The sequence below is a fragment of the Chenopodium album genome, chromosome 20 (genome assembly GCF_948465745.1).
Source record: "Chenopodium album chromosome 20, dcCheAlbu1.1, whole genome shotgun sequence".
Taxonomy (NCBI): domain Eukaryota; kingdom Viridiplantae; phylum Streptophyta; class Magnoliopsida; order Caryophyllales; family Amaranthaceae; genus Chenopodium; species Chenopodium album.
Window position 1 is genome coordinate 35,060,040 of NC_137853.1, and position 18,517 is coordinate 35,078,556.

The following is an 18,517-nucleotide window of genomic DNA, read 5'->3' on the forward strand; positions in this document are numbered from 1 at the left end:
GCCTAAAATTTAAAACAAAAAATTACAAAAAGTAGTTCAAACTTTTTTGTTGTCTGTTCTCAAAATATTGATGATTCTACGAGTAATAAAGTTAACTAATTTTATATTCATTTCATCAATAAATCATATTACAAAAAAAAAAAAAAAAAAAAAAATCATTAATCGTAGTCCCGTATTTGAATTTTAATTACCATTATTTTGAAATTTAACCAAATCATCTAGTTTCCATCTATAAATCATAGTCAATACAGTAAAGGGTATGTTCTATTCAACTTATTTCACTTATTTCATGTGTAATAAGTTTTCATGTGTAATAAGTTCACGTTAAGTTAATTAAGGGCATGTTCTCTTACGTTGAAGTTCAGTTCAGCTCAGTTAGGGGTGAAAGTTCGGTTTGCGGTTTGGATTATAGCCAGAACCGAATCCAATCCGAATTAATTGGGTTTCAGAAATCTCAATCCGAATCCAAAGCGAATTAAGATTCGATCCAATCCAATCCAATAATTCGAATTAATTCGGTTTTTCAAATCCAATCCAAACCGAAATTTGTTCCCTTCTTTTGCAACATTCAAACCCGAAACTCGAACAAAATTCCTAGAATCATTTCTTGTTAACTACATTTTTTGTGAGATAGTAAGATATTGAGAAAGGAGAATGAGAGTTAGGTTTTTAATTTTAAATTTATATATGAAAGGGGAAAGTGGTTGGATCCTTTGAAATAAAAAATGGGCTTAAAGTATTGGGTCAAAATTCGGTTTTCGGATTTCGGTTTTTTTACACCCCCAAATTAAATCCAATCCGTAATCCATATTTTAAAAATTTTCTAATCCGATCCAATCCGAATTCAAAAAAATCCAAACCGAATTACTAATTCGGTTTGGTTTTCGGTTCGGTGCGGTTTTAATCCGAATTACTTTCACCCCTAAGCTCAGTTCAGCTCAGCTCAGTTCATTTCAATTCAGCTCCTAATTTCCTTCTCTTATAAAATATTCAGCTCAGTTCAGTTCAGTTCAGCTCAGTTCAAATGGGTCCAGTCAATGTGAATAGGCCCTAAGTTCAAATAAGTTTAGTTCTGAAAAAATAAGTTCTGATAAGGGTTAACCAAATATATTTTACAGCTAAAATATGTTTTAATATGGTCTAATAAGTTCAGATAATTTCAGGGTAGTTCAGATAAATTCATATAAATTCAGATAAGATGAGATTTATAAGTTCAAACAAGTGAAAATCAGATGAATAAAGCACACTCTAAATGGCTAAGTACTCTAAGAAATTATCATCAAATATACCCTAACATATATTCATAGTTAGGACTTAGGAGTTAGGAGTGTTAAGGGTCAAGTCAACAAGAAGTTTAAACTAATGGTTTAAGGCCCAAAAATAGGTTTAATATGCAAAATAGTTTTTTTTTTTTTGAAGGGTAATATGCAAAATAGTTAATTAGGATGAATATGATTTTAATTTGTGACCTTCTTATTATGTTGGCTCATAATACTATGTCTTATATATAGAATAATTCTCCTTCGAGGTACTATATTAAGCATTTTGTTGAGATTATCTTCTAACATAAAATTTGAGGTAGCGTAACAAGTAGGTCTCGGGTCCAAATTTCATCACTACTTTTCTTTTCAAGTGATACATATTTAAGAGTTCAATTAAAAGATAGTGTTAAATGACAAAATTAAATCACTTAAAATTAGAAATTGCATAAAATTAGTACGGAGTAGAATTTACTAGTAATTTACTTTGTACACGCCTTAATTAATTTTTTGTATGACAAACTATACACTATAGGTCTATAGGAGTAATTGAGTGATATAACTATATAAGACATAGTCACATAGTACTATAGTAGTACAAGATGTTATGGAAATGAAGCCGATGTAGGGTTGATTAAGTTCCTAAAATAAGTGACAGTTGGAGTCACATATCGTGGCAGTGACGAGGATGCCATGATTATTAAATAATCCATATGACAACATTACCCCACATAATTATTGGTGTATCAAAATTCATTACTCATGCAATATTTTTAATCTCATTATTATTTCATGATTTCATTTATTTCCTACTACCTCCATTTTTATTTGGTTAACACGTTTTGACTTTAGCACTATTCACACACCCCTCCCTTTGACCGTATTTTGTATTTTATATGTAATGAAAAATATAGTCATGTGGAATCTTGTTAGATTCGTCACGTTATATACTTTCAAAATATCAACTTTTCATAATTTTTGTTTATCGATAATTAAAGATATTAATGATTGAAAAAGTGCATTGGCAAACGTGACTAAAGAAATGTGTCAACTAAAAAGAAACGGAGGAAGTACCTTATACCTATATGGTGTATAAAAATTAAGAACAGATGCACTTGTTTCATTTTGTCATAAGAAATTAAAGTTGTACGGCCTAAAGTATAATTTGGTCACTATATTTTCTTTTAATTTTTTGATTACTACTTACAATTGTTGTTGTTTTAGGAATTACCATTTACAGTCTTTTTTAATTGAAATTTACCACCTTCATTTTATGAAAATGATAAAACTTCCCACCTTCATTTTATGAAAATGATACTGGCCTTGTTTGGCAAATGGCTGTTGGCGGTTGGCTGTTGGCTTGTTTGACCAGCTGAAATGTTTGGCTGTTTATAATGGCCTTTGAAATTGGCTGTTTATGCTGACTTTTTATAAAAGTGTTTGGTAAATTAATTGTTGGTTGTTTATTAGATAATTTGTGGGCCAACAAGCCAAAAGCCAACAGAAAAAGCTACTTTGTACTCAAAGTAGCTTTTTCATTTTGGCTTATAAGCCAGCTTTTTCGTTGACTAAAAAGCCGATTACCAAACACATTTTTTTGCTGTTTGACCACATAAAAAAGCCAAAAGCTAATAAAAAAGCCACTAAAAAGCCATTTACCAAACATGGCCACTGAGTAAAACTTCCTACCATTATCAAAGATGACGTCATGGTGGGCCCACAAACAGTCTTCTCCTCATTTTCCCTCCTTTTCCTTTCTTCCTCTTTCAATACTTGGTCTTTTTTCTTCATCTCTTTTTAATTTTGCACAAGTACTAAAATCAAATTGCTAAAATAAAAAAAATTAGGGTTTCAAAATTCATCTTTTTAATTTTGTTTTTAGTTTTCTGTTTTTTTAAAACAAAAAACAGGTAACAAGAAAAAGGTGTTTCCACTTTTCAGTTCAAAATTATCATGAATCTAATAAGTTTGACTAATTTTTAATTCATTATATGAATCATATGATTTTAAAAAACCAAAAACCAAAAAAACAGAAAACCACAGTGATGCCAAATGAACCCTAAAATAAAAAATTACGGTTTCAAAATTCATTATTTTTGCTTCAGAACTTCAAAAATTAGGGTTTATAGCAGTTCGATTTCAAACTATGCCTTATTTTAAGATGGAAGTGGAAGAAGAGGGAAGTGAGAATCAAGTGAAAAAAAAAAAAGAAAACGGAGGGAAATAGCATGAATGATGTCATCTTTGAGGGGTTGGTCAAAGTAGTGGGTAATTTTAGTGTTTTGGAAAAATTTAAGTGGTAAATTTCAACAAAAAAATAAGATAACTGTAAGTGGTAATTCCTAAAACATCACGAATTATAGGTGGTAATTGTAAAAAAATCCTAATAATAACACTTAAAATGTTCATTCAATAAATTTAAAGCACTACTAGAAAAAGGCTCAATTCCGACTGAAAAATTCCGTCGGAACCACCCCAAAATCCGTCGGAAAACCGGTTTCCGACGGAAATTCGTCGGAAACAGTTGTCGGAAAACCTTTCGTAGGAAAATTGTCTTCTTCCGACGGAAATTCCGTCGGACTTTTCCGTCGAAAGTGGTTTTTCAGCACCCGGAAAATCCGTCGGAAATTTCCGACGGAATTTCCGTCGGAAAATGTTTTTACGAATTTAAAAAAAAGGCCGCGCCACCACCGCACCTACAACAACCCCCAGACCACCGCACCTACAGCAACCCTAACCCCCAGACCACCGCACCTACAGCAACCCTAACCCCCAGACCACCGCACCTACAGCAACCCCTAACTAACCCCACACCACCCGTATCACCAAGCCCCCTAACCCATTCCTCCACCCACAACCACCAGAACCCCTATCCAACTTACCCTAACCCACACTAACGAGCCCAGATCTACCAACCCACCTAACAAACCACCCCCAACATCCACCTAAAACCACCACTGCCACCGCCGCTACAAAATCGCAACCCAAAAATTAAAAAAAAAAGAAAAAATTAAAATCCTAATCAAAACAAAACCAGATCTATACTTAAAATCGGATCAAACAACAAATCGACCACAAAAAAATCGGATTAAACAACAAAAAAAATTTTAAAAAATACACTTACCTTAATTCAACCACAAAAACCTCGAAATTAGGTTTAAGAGGCCAAATTCGACCACGAAAACTCTAGTCTAGATCTAGAGTTTTCGTGGTCGAATTTGGCCTAAAACCTTCATTTGCACCGTTGGAGATCGCGTTTGGGGGGTTGGGTTCGAATTTCGACCTGGTGTTGTTTACGTTGTTGTTCGATCTTGTGGCGGCGGGTGGTAGTGTCGGCGGTGGAAAGAGAAAGGAGTGAGAAGGAGAACGAGAAGGAGCAGAGAAGAGAAGGAGGAGAAGAGAAGAGGGGACGAAGAAGAGGAAAGAGAAGGAGCAGAGAAGATGAGAGAGAAACAGAGAAGGGGGAAATAAGAGAAAGGGAGGCGGAAATGAGGAGAAGGGGGAAATGAGGAGAAGGGGTGCGTTTTAGGGTAAGACCAAAAATCAGTTTTAAATTTTTTTTAAAATTATTTTACGACGGAAATTTCCGTCGGAAATTGTAATTTACGACGGAAAATTCCGTTGGAATGAACATTTATTCCGACGGATTTCCGACGGAAATGTTTAATTCGTCGGAAATATACGACGGAACAAAAATCCGTCGGAAATTTTGCTTTTTCCGACGGAATTTCGAGTCCGTCGTAACCAATCCGTCGGAATTAGCCTGTTTTCTAGTAGTGAAGAAACACCTAACGTTATGACTAATAATTGTTTTTCCTTTGAAAAAGGTAGGATACATTGAAAAATTTAAGTTCATGACTTAAATTAATTTGTTTTTCAAAAATAAAGTAAGGAAATTAACATAGCCGTAGGAAGTGATGTAGTCTACTACTTAATTTCCTTCACATAACATGTTGAGACTATAGCTTAAAGGAGGTAAAAGAGATCAACAGATGTAACCTCCATGTATATCAAAAAATGGCCTTGCAGAATATTGATATTAGTTAAAAAAAAAAATATTAGTTAGATTATCCGCTTTCATTATCCCCTTCTTTATAATACGAGAGATATCATAGTCTTTAACTTACAGTAGACCATGGCAATTTGCAAAGGACTTACCTAACATATGCTAGGAAAGTCGAGCATGAACCTATTATAGGTTCCACTTGCTAAATGATTTCCAAAACAATCACGATTAATCACACCAATAGTGTTCAAATTATTGCTGGTAGACACTTTTAAATTGAATTTATTTAAAATATTATTAGGGTCTGTTCACTTCAGTTTAATTTCAGTTAAGTTTAGGGCCTGTTCTCATTGACTGAACTCAGCCGAACTGAACTGAACTAAACTGAACTGAAATGAATATTTTATAAGAGAAGGAAATTAGGAGCTGAACTGAACTGAACTGAGCTGAATAGAACTGAACTGAATTTAACGTATTGAGAACAGACCCTTAGTTCAGCTTCTAATTTACTTTTCTCATAAATATTCATTTCAGCTCATCTCAATTCAGTAAATATGAACAGGCCCTTAGTTGCGTTCCGTTGCAAATGTCTCATTTTTTATTGGGTATTTGCAATGGAACTAAAATAACTAATACTCCGTAATATTTCTAAAAAGTACCCGCGATGAATAGTGTGAAAAGTCAAAACGAAGGGAGTAGGGCCGAAATTTGAAAAGGTAATGGATTGGAGGAGATGTGTGATTCACTGATTGTGGGGGCAGTGAGATTCGAACAGTCGACCTTATTTCCATCTTGAGTTCGTGTCATGAGTCTTCCTCTTGTACAGTTGTATCTTCATCTGGAACTTTTCACTCACTTACACTGCGCCTTTCTCTCTCCTCCATTGAAGCATATTCCCAGGTTCCCTTGAAGCGGCTTCTGATCTTACTCTCCTCCATTGAATCATCTCAAGTAAGATTCATTTTTAATCATCAATTATCAATTACAAAATCTAGGGTTTATCGATGATTTTTTTGTTCAAATTGGGGTTTTTCTAAGGTGGATTATTGAACTATTGATTGTGATTACTGAAATTATGAAACTTTATAAAGAGCCATTTTGCTGATATTCTTATGCTAGAAGTCGATTTTTGGAGCTTAATTTGATAATTGAGTTCAATTGGATTTCCAATGTGTAGCAGAATTTTGTTTATAACAGTTCAATTTTAGATTAGTAGCATGAAATTGACACATGATTTGATGAGTTGTAACTCAATGTGTGTAGTCTAGTCGATTAATTTGTGAATGTATGTAGATGAAGAAATTGATTGTAATATGAATTGTTAATTGAAGATTACTACCTTATTGAAATTTGAAATTGTAATCTGTTTAATTGATGTTGTATTCGCAACCCCGATTTTAAATTTCTAGAAGCTAAACAATGAAACTTGCAATTTCATTTGCAGTTCATCAATGGCAATTTCCTCCCCTCATTGTATACGAAATTCCATTGTTCCTCGCGTTGCATTACCCAAGGGATTGAATTATAGATGTGGGAATTTAAAGAAGACGCGGTTCCAAGTTTCGGCATGCTCTTCTGTGGCAGACAAAGGTCTTTCCTTTGACAAGAGAGTAAGTTCTCATGTTCTGCTTCTTGCTTATTTAGGTACTGGTTTGCACTTGCTTTCGCTGCTTACATAACCTGATGGGTATTCCTTGTTGTTTACAGCACAAATGCTGTTTGAATTTCTGTTTCTAGATACTCTGGTGTAAACAAGTTATTTTACGATCTAGTAACGTTTCTATCAACAATTGTTAAATGTTAATTACATCAACTTATCTGCTGCAGGACGGATTATTGCTGTATTCTCCCTCCCTTCAATAGTGTATTTTGGTTGAACATAGTCAATTAATGTACCTATGAAATTTGATTTGTCAATGCAATGATTAATTACAAATTTTTAAATAAGACTGATAAGACCAAGGATATAGTCTTATGGTTGCAGTGGCTCACAAAAGTGGTCTTAGTAAAGACGGTCTTACACAAATATTGGACATAACTAACTAGCTCTTATTATGTGTGCATAACCTTTAAAGACAAAACATGGGAGCAGAGGGAGATGTTTGTTGTAATTTCGAATGTTTTGGTCATACAGTGACCAATTTTGTATTTTGTGTTCTATTGCTGACTGTTTTGTTAGGAGTAGAAAATCATTCTAAAACTATCTAGAAGTTCTTTCCCCACTTCTTATCTATTATTAGTTTCCTTACATGCTCTTTTCCTACAATTTCATACTCTTTTCCATGCTTTTAAAATGCCCAACGATATTTACTCATATTGGGCAGATTATTGGATGTCTTGTAGTTGACTTATATTGAAAAATAATGCATTTTTCTGAAAGACAAAATGAAAGCATAAGGTCATTATGTTAGAAGATAAAATTCCTGCTCATCGATAGGAGTTTTGTATCTCTCGTCGATCAGCAGGGATCCTGCCATTAATGTTTAGGTAAAGTTCCTGTGAATGGCTAGCTAGATTTTGTAAGAAGCCTCGACAGTTATGAGCTTTGGACTTTAGATGAGATCCAAGCGTGGGTTAATGTACATTGTTTTCCAGTACTTTGCATTGGTAACCATTGAGTTAGAGCTTGACTGCATACCTCATGAATTATCTCTCACTAAATTCAACACGATTCTCCGTAGATGCATTATTCCCTATTTATTACATCAGACTTTCTTTTGCCCCTTTATACTTCTGCTTCTAACTATAACTAACTCCGGCTTGCTTTTTCCTGTTACCTTTGGGGTCTTTCTATGTGAATAAAGGTGGATGCCTAGGGTGGTTTGTAGCAGTAATATAGTGACTTTAGTTGATCTTAAGTTTTCCAGTAGTGTGCATTGTTTTTATCGAGCTGGAGCTTGACTGAATACATGATTCTACAATATCCTACTATTGGATTTATCATTTTGTTTGCTTTGTGCATGACTGAACCATACAGTTGACCATTATTATACACCTCCTATATTGTCTTCAGAAGAAAAACATATTGCTAGCAAATTGTTAGTTCTAGTTGCTTCTTTTTTTCAAAATACAAGCTGCTATATAAAGATTGGCTGCTTGTTAAATGTTACCTTTGGTAGTTTGGTTAGCTTCAAACAGTTGCTAGGAATCTTTCTAGATCTTGTGTCTTTACATGATTGTTTTCAATTCTTTGATCTGGCACTTCTTTCATTAAACCTTTTTTTTTTTTTTTTCACGAACTGCTCTTGTTGCTTGTGCAGTTTAAACTTATCTGATCATCTTTGTTGATCATTTTGATGGCCGCCAGTAATTTTTGTGATGACATCGGTTTGTTATCTGATTTTTATGTGATGGAGATTAATTGGTAAATGTGACTATTCTAGGTTGAGACCTTGTTAGACAGTGTCAAGTGGGATGATAAAGGTTTAGCAGTCGCTATAGCTCAAAATGTGGATACTGGAGCTATTTTAATGCAAGGCTTTGCTAACAGGGAAGCGCTAGCCACTTCTATTTCTTCTCGCAAGGCAACTTTTTACAGCAGATCAAGGAAACAATTGTGGATAAAGGGAGAGACATCTTCTAACTACATCAATGTACATGACATTTTTCTAGATTGTGATCGTGACTCGGTATGTATTGTGTACTGCCTTCTTTATTTTATTTTTTTGTTAAATCTTCTATTTTATTTTATTGTTTTCTTAGAAGCACTAATTTGTGTTTCAGATTATATACCTGGGGAAGCCTGATGGACCAACTTGTCATACTGGAGCAGAAACTTGTTACTATTCCTCCGCTTCCAGCATTGTGGAAAATCCTCAGGTATACTCTGTGCCCATGGCACCCTGCGGCACATGCAACTTTTCCAGGCCAAACTTTTATAGTTAATTGAAGATATTTTGATGTATTATGCCGTGGTCTTTAGGTTGAAAAAGACATATTGGCCATGACTACATTGTACTCACTTGAATCAACAATTTCTGAGCGGAAAGATGAAATAGTAAGAAAGACAGAAAGCAAACCTTCATGGACGAAAAAGTTATTGCTTGATGAAAAATTACTCTGCTCAAAAGTCAGGTTTGTGACCTTACCTAATATAACTTCAGGCTTTCAACCATATTAGTCTAATTAGATTCCAAGACTTGGTGTACGACCTTTAGTCTTTTCTTTAATTGTCCTTTTTAGTAAACACATATAAGAAAATTTAGATAGAGGGTTCTTGTTCACCATTTATATCTCAGGGAAGAGGCAGATGAGTTGTGCCGCACACTAGAAAATGACGAGGAGAAGTCTCGAGCTGCTTCAGAGATGGCAGATGTGCTTTATCATTCTATGGTTCTTCTGGCACTTAAAGATGTAAAGATGGAGGATGTCCTTGAAGTCCTCCGAAAAAGATTCTCCAAATCAGGAATAGAAGAGAAGAATAGTCGCTAATTATGAGAGTAAGTATTAAGCTATTTGCAAGGAGATGTTGTACTGACTAGCTTCGCGATCTACTCTGTACCACACCTTTTCTTCTATCTTATGAAAATTGACATTGATTTCAGTCGAGCCTTGCTTTGATTTATCATTTGGTCAAGAAATTTTTTGATTTTTGTAGTGCCATGGTTAATTTCGTATAGACATGTGAAGCTCTACATGTATTTCTTAAGGTACTCGGTATCTAACTTTGGTATATGTACAATGATTTTATAGATACTATTGTCTATGACATCGTCATTTGCTCCAATATGATGCAAATTATTTGTAAGTGATAATTTGAGAGATGCTTTCATAAATGTATATATACATAACTGTAATTTATTTCATTTCCACTGTTTTATATCACAGGGTACAATGAGAAGAGGGATATTCTTACAGGAATAAACCCATTATTTTAACCCCTGTAGAAGGGCATATTTTTGAGTTACATAATTATTACAATAAGCTTAAATATGATGTATTTTACCATATTCTTTGCTGTTTATGAAGAATATGGCAATTTAAAGCTTTTAGGGCTAGGAGCCGGAGCTTTTGGCAGCTCATCCCCTGTACAATTGGCCAAACATTTAAGGTTTGCTTGTCCACAGCCAGTAATACAATTGAATATGTCTGGCGTCGCATCCATGATACACTTCCCTGCACACCCAACAATGTCGGTTCCACAGTCGATAAAGCATTCAGGCATTGGCTCAGCAATTACCTCAGAGAGTATCACTGAAGTCATTGCCAGAATACAGAAGACGAACTTTGCTTGGGAATTCATAGTTTCAACTCCTTTCTTTCTTTACTCCTTTGTTTTTTTGAATGTGTTTGTTTTGCTTTTGCTTTGCTTTGCTTTGCTTTGTGAATTATAATCCCAGTTTCACAATGTATATATACTATGTCTTGGGATGATTATAACCGTATCTAAGCATGTTGCATATGGGATTATCCTTTGTTTGATCATCTGGATGGTGTGATTAAGGATGAAACTTTTTGTTGAACTCTTTTTTCCATTGCGTATAACCCGAAGCGTTTTCATGTTATTGTTCAAAACGTCTGATCATCATCCAATTGGTGTGACAGTTTATTCTACATTAAATTACGAAAAGAATGAATTAATCACATATAAGAGGTATTATTGTGAACATTAAAATGTAACAAGGAGTACTATGTATCAGTGTATCACTGTATGTATCATATGCCATGAGCTTAATTTGCAGAAAGTTTACAATATTTTACCAAAATCTTTCAATGATTTAGTTCTTTGTACCAATAATTTCTCTAGCATTAGATGAAAGTAATTTTGACTATTTAGTTGCGGTGAAGGGAGTATACAAAAATAAGCGAATTTGGACCTATGCTTTTTTTTTTTTGAAAAACAATTCGGACCTATGCTAAATTCAAAACAAAAATCGTGTTTCCACTCATAGTATACACTACAAAATAATTAATGATAGAAAGAAATAAACATTGTTAGTAATTTTGATGGTATCGGATTAACACAGACAAAAAAGTAATAAGAAGGGTTTGTGTCTTTGTGATTGGCCATGTTAAGGTAATGTAGCAATGGCAAGGGCTCAAGAAGTTTACATTTTGTATTACATTTTTGTCATTTTCAAATATGTAAGGTAACACAGACAAAAGGAGTGAAAGCTTCATTTTTGCATTACATTTTGTCATTTTCAAAATACAGTTACTTTAAGTTAACTTACCTTACTAGTAACCTTTATTTTATTTTATTTTATTTTTTTGACAAAGTACTACTCGTAGTAATTTTATGAACATTTTTCATATAGTATTTGTAAATAGAACTTAAATTTTAAGAAAACACTTGTATAGGTGAATAACACCATATTTTGTTTAATGTGTAACAAAGGTTGTAGTGGCCTTTGGATGTTGCTAGTCGTGGAAGTAACATAAGAGGATAAACAGAGCATGAGAAATGGAGTGTGAGTTACCCACTTACCCCTATTTGTGGGATTGAAGGGTTCAGATGATATACTCTGTAAGGAAAAACCATCAACAATTTACATAATTCAATATGTCCATCAAGAATGATGGCAATGGATCCAAGAGACCAAGACCCTACCCAGACCCTGTCGGACGCTACTCTAAAATATGGGTATGGATAGGGTATGGGTATGGTAGATTGGTAGGGTGAGGATCCATGTACAGTGTATTCAGACCCATATTCTACCCAAACCTTACCTGTGGATCCGTCAAACTCAAATCCTACCCAGACCCGTACTTAGACCCGCCCAATTTACTAAAATTAAGAAAAAATAATTCAAAATCAAATAGTACTTGTAAAATCCTAAGTATGTAAGGAGCTTATAGCTGACTTGCCGCATATCCCACAGTTTGTTTCACTAGACCAAAGCCCCAATTTCCAAATAGAGAAACTTCAAATCCTTAACTTTAGTACTTCATTGTGCATTTGGTTTTGTCGAGTCACCGGTCTCAAGCAGCCATCCAGTCATCCACTTCGTCGGTTTTTTTAATTGTTTTACAATTTGCGAAATAATTGTTTAATGTTCTCATGTATTATTATTTTTTATTTTTATTTTTGCGTGCTATATGCAATCGAACACTAAAAAAATACTATTAAAAATCAGGGAAAAAAAGGTAAATGACCCTGATTCAACCTTATTCTGACCTAATAGACCCACAGGATGTCAGGATCCAGGTAAGTGTTTAAATATTTTATACCTTAGGGGTTCGGGTAGAGTATGGGTATGGGTATGGATAAAGAATTAGCTTACCTATTCAAGATTCAAGAGTTTTTGACTTGAAGTAGCAATATACAAGTATTGAGATGGACATTGTGCCTTAAAAAGTAGCTTTGGAATGAAACTATCCTACTCTCTATACGATTTAAACGTATATTTACACATGAAATTAGTTTTATTTTAGCTGATAATTAGGGTAATCCTATTAATCCGTGATGAATGCGAGTTAATATTTTATACACTCTTTCAATTTCGAGTTATCAATAGTTAAAATCAACATTTTTTTTTGTAAATACTCATAACCCAAAATATAAATCTAACATTCATATACTTGGACAAGTATAACTAGCCTAATTTTTTTTTTTTTTTTTTGGTGTTTAGAGAGCCCAAAATATAAATCTAACATTCATATACTTGGGTGAGAATCGATCCTAAGATCTCCTGGAAGCGGGAGGAAAGTTCTAACCACTTGAGCTATCCCTCACTCTCAGGGCCTGTTCACATTTACTTAATTTCAGTTCAGTTCAGCTCCAATCAGTTCAGTTCAGTTCAGTTCAGTTCCAATCAGTTCAGTTCAGTTCAGTTCAGCTCTTAATTTCCCTCTCACATAAAATATTCATTTCAGCTCAATTCAGTTCAGTTCAGTTCCAACCAGTTCAGTTCAGTTCAGCTCCAATCAGTTCAGTTCAGTTTAGTTCAGCTCAAATCAGTAAATATGAACAGGCCCTCAGCCTAAATTTATTTATTCAATTATTTTTGGATATTTCTACCAGTTATAGACCATAAAGTCCATATTTGTTTTGTAAAAAAGGCTGGGCTACAATGTGGAGTCGTTGGCCCAAAAACAACATAAACCGACTGATTACCCCTTAAGAATTAAAACCCTAGTCCAAACCCTAGAAAAACCCTAACTCTCCCAATCTTTCTCTCTCTTATAAATTCAATTTCCAGATTCTTCTTCATTCATTGTCTCCGCCTCTCTTCTATTCATCACACTTCCTCTCTCTCTTTCACCAATTTTTCTGCTTATTTCCCAAAATTTTACGAAAATTAGGGTTTTAATAAATTCAATTTGGGGGAGAATTACAGTGACGACTTCACAAATTCAAGCTCAACAGACCGGATTGCAGGAATTTCTCACTCTTGAGATTTCTTTTGCGTGTCGAAAACCCCGCTGAACTGAGTAATTCTCTCTCTCAATCATCTTGATTTTTTCTTATTTGTTCAAATTTTAGTTTTCAAATTTTTAGTTTGAAACATTTTATTCAATTTTTTTAGATTAATTGGATTGTTTAATGTTTGATGAGGATGATCCAATGAAATATATATAATCCAACACTTGATCCGACTCTTTACGAGTATGAAGTTCATTTTCATTGTTCCTGAATCTTCTTCTCAAATTAATATTTTTATTTTTTGAATTAATCCGTATTTTTTTAAAAAAATTCAATCAATGTGACGGAGATTTATCCGAAAATCTCATTTACATAAAATTGGGGCAAATTAGATGATATTTGTAAATCCCAAAGTAAAAACGTCACAAAGTAAGTTGATTTTATGTTGAGAGTCTTTCGGGATTTTCCGTCAAATCAACGGTCTCATATTCCATTGCCTTGAGTAGCGGCGTTGCTGCCTTAATCTTTTGGGACAGGCCATGAGAGTCGACATTTTTTCAAATGTTTTTTAATTATCCAGTTTAATTTTTTTTTTTAACTTTTAATTATAAATTTGTATTTTGAAATTAATTAAATTTGTTAGCCAAGGATGAAATCAGTTAAAAAACACCATCTTTCGGGACTGATTAGCCCAAAAGCTTTGTTGACAAAATTCTGCAATTCTGAGGCTTTTTTTAAAAAAATCATTCAATGCTTAAAGTTTCAATTTTTAAACTGTTCTTTAAACAACCAATTTTAGATATAATTATATTGCCCTTTTAGCCGGTGATGGCGATAAATATACTTTGAGTAGTAAAATACAATGAAACTAATTTCAATCTGAGGCTTTCTTGGGCTTTAATACCAAATTAATTTAAGGATGGATAAATTAAGAGGTGCAGATGATGATAAAACTAGACAGGGACATCAGAAGCTCTTAGGAGTATCTCTATGTTGATTTGTCTTAAATGGGAATCTCTTTGATGCACTAATCAAATTTTAATCAACTCTAGGATAAAAAATTGAAACTTTATAATTGAAATGGTTTATTTTCTTGTTATAATATATAGTTTGCCAATGATGTATTGAATTAGAATGTATTATATCAGATTAAAAAGCTGATGATATCTCTAAATTGTCACTACCTCTGAGGCATTCTAGTTCTATAATATTGTGAATTAAAATGAAAATTACTTTGATTTTGAAAATGAAATTGATTTTTAAGGTGTGGTTTAGAATGCCTAATGATTGCAAACAAGAACGGAGATATGAATGAAGTCTCTTGTAGTAGCTGAGCGTAATTGATTTTGGCTCCAAGAGCTTCACATGTAATTAAAAATCTTTTGCATTAAGCAATGAAGGCTCTTCATTGTTAAATTCAAAATGTGTTTGTTTGATCTTTATTAGTTACGGCAACAAATTAGAGTCTCTGATTCGCTTTGTTAATAGCGTCTTTAGCGCTGTACGTTGCCAATAGTATTTGGAGTTAGATATTCTGGCATTTCCATTATTTACAATGGTTAATGCATTCAAATGTTCCTACATTTCATTTATGTTGTAATGTGTTTAATTTGTGTGTTGAGGAGATGGAAATGATGATTATTTCCCCAGATGATCGAAGCTGAAATCACTGAGCGTTTTAATTTCTCATTTATGAGAAGTCAAGCCAGAATTCTGATCCATCTCCTTTACTAATTCTAGCTTTAGTTTTGTAGTTAGTACTATATATTTGATGTTTTTGTTACTTGTATCATTGAGAATTCGAACATCGGCTTGAATTGAGAGTTTAGGACATGGGACATTACCTTATTGATCATGAACTTCAGCACGAATCGGGACATGGGACATTATGTTATTGATCATGAATACCTGAACTACATTGGAGCTATATCAAGGATTATACATTGAACTATTCTGGAATTTGTTGAAATTAATTCTGTATTTCTTGGTTGGATAAATGATGTGATAATTAACTGCGTTATCTTTCTGCAATTTCCTTTTTGTAAAAAGGGATTGAAGAAAATTAAGTTGCACTGATATCCATCTATCTGTGTAAATTTATGTATTTTTTGGGCATCGATGAAGAATAAAATCCTATGTTATCCTTGCACATTGATTTACAAGTGATGAAAATTAGGGGGAATTTTGATCTGAGATGCTCATCTTCGAGTGTTTAATTAGCATGTTAAATGTGACGGAGATTTGTCCGAAAATCTCACTTTCATATTAAATTGGGGCAAATTTGTTAATATTTGTAAATCCCAAATTGGAACGTCACAAAGTAAGTTAGCCTGATGTTGAGAATCCTTTTGGGTTTTCCGTCAATTAAGGGTTAACGGTTTCATATTCCATGACCTTGAGTAGCGGCGTTGCTGCAATTATCTGTTGGGTCAGGCCATGAGAGTCAACATTCCTTTGTATTTATACTGTATAAATTTATTTTCTGAATTTAGTTTTAGTATAAGTTGCAAGTGATGATAAAACTAGACAGGGACATCAGAAACTCTTTGGAGTACATTTGTGTTGATTTGTCTTAAGATGGGAATCTCTTTGATGCACTTTTAATCAATCTTAATCTAAGGCAACAAATTAGAGTCTCTGGTTCGCTTGTTTAGTAGCTTCTTTAGCGCTGTACGTTGCCGATACTAAATTGGAATTAAGATATTCTGGCATTTCCATTATTTTCAATGGTTGATGCATTCAAACGTTTCTACATTTAATCTATTTTTGGGTTAGTTTTGTTTTAATTGAATGATTTGGGTTTAGGAGATGGAAGTGATGATTATTTCCCCAGATGATCGAAGTTGAAATCACTAAGCGTTTTTAATTCTCGTTTATGAGAATTCAAGCCAGAATTCTGATCCATACTCATCCATCTATGTTGTTTCTAATTTAAATTTTGTATTTAGCAAATTTAGTTTAAGATTCAGAACATCAGCATTATTTGAGGCATTAGAAATTTATTTTTGGAGGATGAACACCAGAGCTGTTTTTGTTGCACAAGTATGGTGTAGTCTTGGACTTGATATTGAATATCGTAAGATATGTATTTAATTGTATACTTCGTATTATGGCTTGGTTACACTTTTTTTTGCATTTGAAATGTTGGTAGTTTTTTTAATTGGAGCATTTTTCTCCTATTTGTTTTAGTACAGTTTTTACAATTCTTTTAATTTTTAATTTTTAATTTTTTTTTTTTTTTTTTTTTTTTTCAAATTTATGTGTTCAAATGTGACGGAGATTTTGTCCGAAAATCTCATAAAATTGGGGCAAGTTTAGATTATATTTGTAAATCCCAAAGTTAAAACGTCACAAAGTAAGTTTTGATGTCGAGAGTCCTTGTTGATTCTCCGTCTTAACAGTCTCATATTCCATGGCCTTGAGTAGCGGCGTTGCTGCCATTATCTTTTGGGTCACGGCCATGAGGGTCAACATTTCTACCAATTTTCAATTGTTTTTTTTTTTTTCAATTTTCAAATTTTTAACATTATGTCACGAGTGGACATTAATTCGATTAATTTAGCCAGTGATGAAATCAGTTAAAAAACACCATCTTTCGGGACTGATTGGCCTGTAGGCCTTGTTGACACAATTCTGCAATTCTGAGGAAATTATTCAATTTTTTAAATATTTTGCTTTTATTTCTCATATATTTTAAGTAAAATATAGGGTAGTTTGTACTTGTATTACAGGTTTTGATTAATTTTATTATGCAGTCGATCCATTAATTGGTGCAAATGATGATAAAACTAGACAGGGACATCAGAAACTCTTAGGAGTACATCTATGTTGATTTATCATAAATGGGAATCTCTTTGATGCACATTTTATTCTATCTAAGGCAACAAATTAGAGTCTCTGGTTCGCTTTGTTCATAGCGTCTTTAGCGCTGTACGTTGCCAATACTGTTCGGAATTAGATATTCTGGCATTTCCATTCATTTCAATGGTTTATGCATTCAGATGTTCCTACATTTCTTCAATTATTAATTTTAATATTTACGTTATTTTCAGTTTGTTCATAGTGTTGCATCTTCGAGTTAATGTGATGGAAGTGATGATTATTTCCCCAGATGATCGAAGTTGAAATCACTGAGCGTTTTTAATTCTCGTTTAAGAGAATTCAAGCCAGAATTCTGATCCATCTCTTTTTCCATTTTTATTTGAAGATTTGTTAGGTTGTTTTGCTTGTTACTGTATGTTGTTTTATGTCATCAAGTCTCGTACTTCAGAAACACTACTCATACGAACATTATTTATCAAGGTTGGGTACCAGGGCTAAGTTGAGATGGTCAGATGGACATAGCAGGATTTTGAGTGTATGAAGATGCAATGTAGGAAGTTTGAAATACTGTGAAGTATCTTAAGCTGGGCTAGTTTTCTGACATCCGGACCTCGGTGTCTAGTTCTGCTCAAGAGGCTTCTGATGATTAGTCGTTGGATCATATTTCTGTGATCAAATGTACCTGCATAACTTGAAAATTGACGCGATTGCTCTGAAGATAATCAGCATGTTTCTCATTTCTTAGTGAACTTTTCCTAGTAAGGATAGTTAATCTGATAATCAGCAAATGTAATCTGAGATCTTGCTTTGAACATCACTAGCATGTTTCTCCTCATTAGGAGTTTGTACTTGATTACTTATTTGTTATGGTAACTCAATTCATTAGTAGTTGTTGGTTTGCTTTGACATGCACGTCAAAAGCTTTAAAGTCAGTATTTTATGTTGTCTTTAATGGGATCTCTTTTGAATTTTGATGTATTGTTTGATTATAACTTAAATCTTTTGTTATCTGTGTTGTCTTCTATCCTTATCTTTTCGACTTTTGTAAAGCACAACACCCATAATTTTTTTGGCAACACTCAAATGAAACAAGTTAATTCAGGCTGTGTAAATTCATTAGTAGAA

The 18,517-nt window shown here is 33.5% G+C and overlaps 1 protein-coding gene, 1 long non-coding RNA gene and 13 other non-coding genes across 15 annotated transcripts; all 15 read left to right on the forward strand.

Moving 5' to 3' along the window:
* The first annotated feature begins 6,061 nt into the window (after positions 1–6,061).
* LOC145598330 (histidine biosynthesis bifunctional protein hisIE, chloroplastic-like) lies at positions 6,062–10,070 on the forward strand. The gene is made up of 6 exons (XM_081654673.1): positions 6,062–6,216; positions 6,710–6,875; positions 8,649–8,894; positions 8,989–9,084; positions 9,188–9,339; positions 9,504–10,070. Exons 2-6 carry the CDS (start codon positions 6,717–6,719, stop codon positions 9,694–9,696), a joined length of 846 nt encoding a protein of 281 aa, XP_081510799.1. The 5' UTR covers positions 6,062–6,216; positions 6,710–6,716; the 3' UTR covers positions 9,697–10,070.
* A 3,369-nt stretch (positions 10,071–13,439) lies between these two features.
* LOC145598422 (uncharacterized) lies at positions 13,440–17,753 on the forward strand. The gene is made up of 2 exons (XR_014103553.1): positions 13,440–13,638; positions 15,193–17,753. It is a non-coding gene; the product is annotated as an uncharacterized LOC145598422 (long non-coding RNA).
* Positions 13,537–13,644, forward strand: LOC145599972 (small nucleolar RNA Z107/R87). Its single transcript, XR_014104212.1, has one exon. It is a non-coding gene; the product is annotated as a small nucleolar RNA Z107/R87 (small nucleolar RNA).
* LOC145599980 (small nucleolar RNA snoR31) lies at positions 13,755–13,847 on the forward strand. Its single transcript, XR_014104220.1, has one exon. It is a non-coding gene; the product is annotated as a small nucleolar RNA snoR31 (small nucleolar RNA).
* Positions 14,211–14,301, forward strand: LOC145599840 (small nucleolar RNA SNORD96 family). Its single transcript, XR_014104097.1, has one exon. It is a non-coding gene; the product is annotated as a small nucleolar RNA SNORD96 family (small nucleolar RNA).
* LOC145599961 (small nucleolar RNA Z267) lies at positions 14,387–14,461 on the forward strand. The gene has a single exon (XR_014104201.1). It is a non-coding gene; the product is annotated as a small nucleolar RNA Z267 (small nucleolar RNA).
* LOC145599963 (small nucleolar RNA R44/J54/Z268 family) lies at positions 14,505–14,599 on the forward strand. Its single transcript, XR_014104203.1, has one exon. It is a non-coding gene; the product is annotated as a small nucleolar RNA R44/J54/Z268 family (small nucleolar RNA).
* LOC145599956 (small nucleolar RNA Z103) lies at positions 15,196–15,292 on the forward strand. Its single transcript, XR_014104197.1, has one exon. It is a non-coding gene; the product is annotated as a small nucleolar RNA Z103 (small nucleolar RNA).
* LOC145599979 (small nucleolar RNA snoR27) lies at positions 15,558–15,654 on the forward strand. Its single transcript, XR_014104219.1, has one exon. It is a non-coding gene; the product is annotated as a small nucleolar RNA snoR27 (small nucleolar RNA).
* Positions 15,680–15,770, forward strand: LOC145599978 (small nucleolar RNA snoR26). The gene has a single exon (XR_014104218.1). It is a non-coding gene; the product is annotated as a small nucleolar RNA snoR26 (small nucleolar RNA).
* Positions 16,074–16,169, forward strand: LOC145599965 (small nucleolar RNA R44/J54/Z268 family). Its single transcript, XR_014104205.1, has one exon. It is a non-coding gene; the product is annotated as a small nucleolar RNA R44/J54/Z268 family (small nucleolar RNA).
* Positions 16,379–16,475, forward strand: LOC145599957 (small nucleolar RNA Z103). Its single transcript, XR_014104198.1, has one exon. It is a non-coding gene; the product is annotated as a small nucleolar RNA Z103 (small nucleolar RNA).
* LOC145599841 (small nucleolar RNA SNORD96 family) lies at positions 17,130–17,220 on the forward strand. Its single transcript, XR_014104098.1, has one exon. It is a non-coding gene; the product is annotated as a small nucleolar RNA SNORD96 family (small nucleolar RNA).
* On the forward strand, positions 17,340–17,434 carry LOC145599964 (small nucleolar RNA R44/J54/Z268 family). The gene has a single exon (XR_014104204.1). It is a non-coding gene; the product is annotated as a small nucleolar RNA R44/J54/Z268 family (small nucleolar RNA).
* Positions 17,657–17,753, forward strand: LOC145599955 (small nucleolar RNA Z103). Its single transcript, XR_014104196.1, has one exon. It is a non-coding gene; the product is annotated as a small nucleolar RNA Z103 (small nucleolar RNA).
* Positions 17,754–18,517: the final 764 nt, after the last annotated feature.

Bases quoted from the DNA above. Each gene is read 5' to 3' on its own strand.
- LOC145598330 (XM_081654673.1), top strand. From the start codon at position 6,717: ATGGCAATTTCCTCCCCTCATTGTATACGAAATTCCATTGTTCCTCGC. The intron at 6,876-8,648 runs GTAAGTTCTCAT...TGACTATTCTAG, and splicing joins GTCTTTCCTTTGACAAGAGA to GTTGAGACCTTGTTAGACAG. The intron at 9,085-9,187 runs GTATACTCTGTG...CGTGGTCTTTAG, and splicing joins GCATTGTGGAAAATCCTCAG to GTTGAAAAAGACATATTGGC.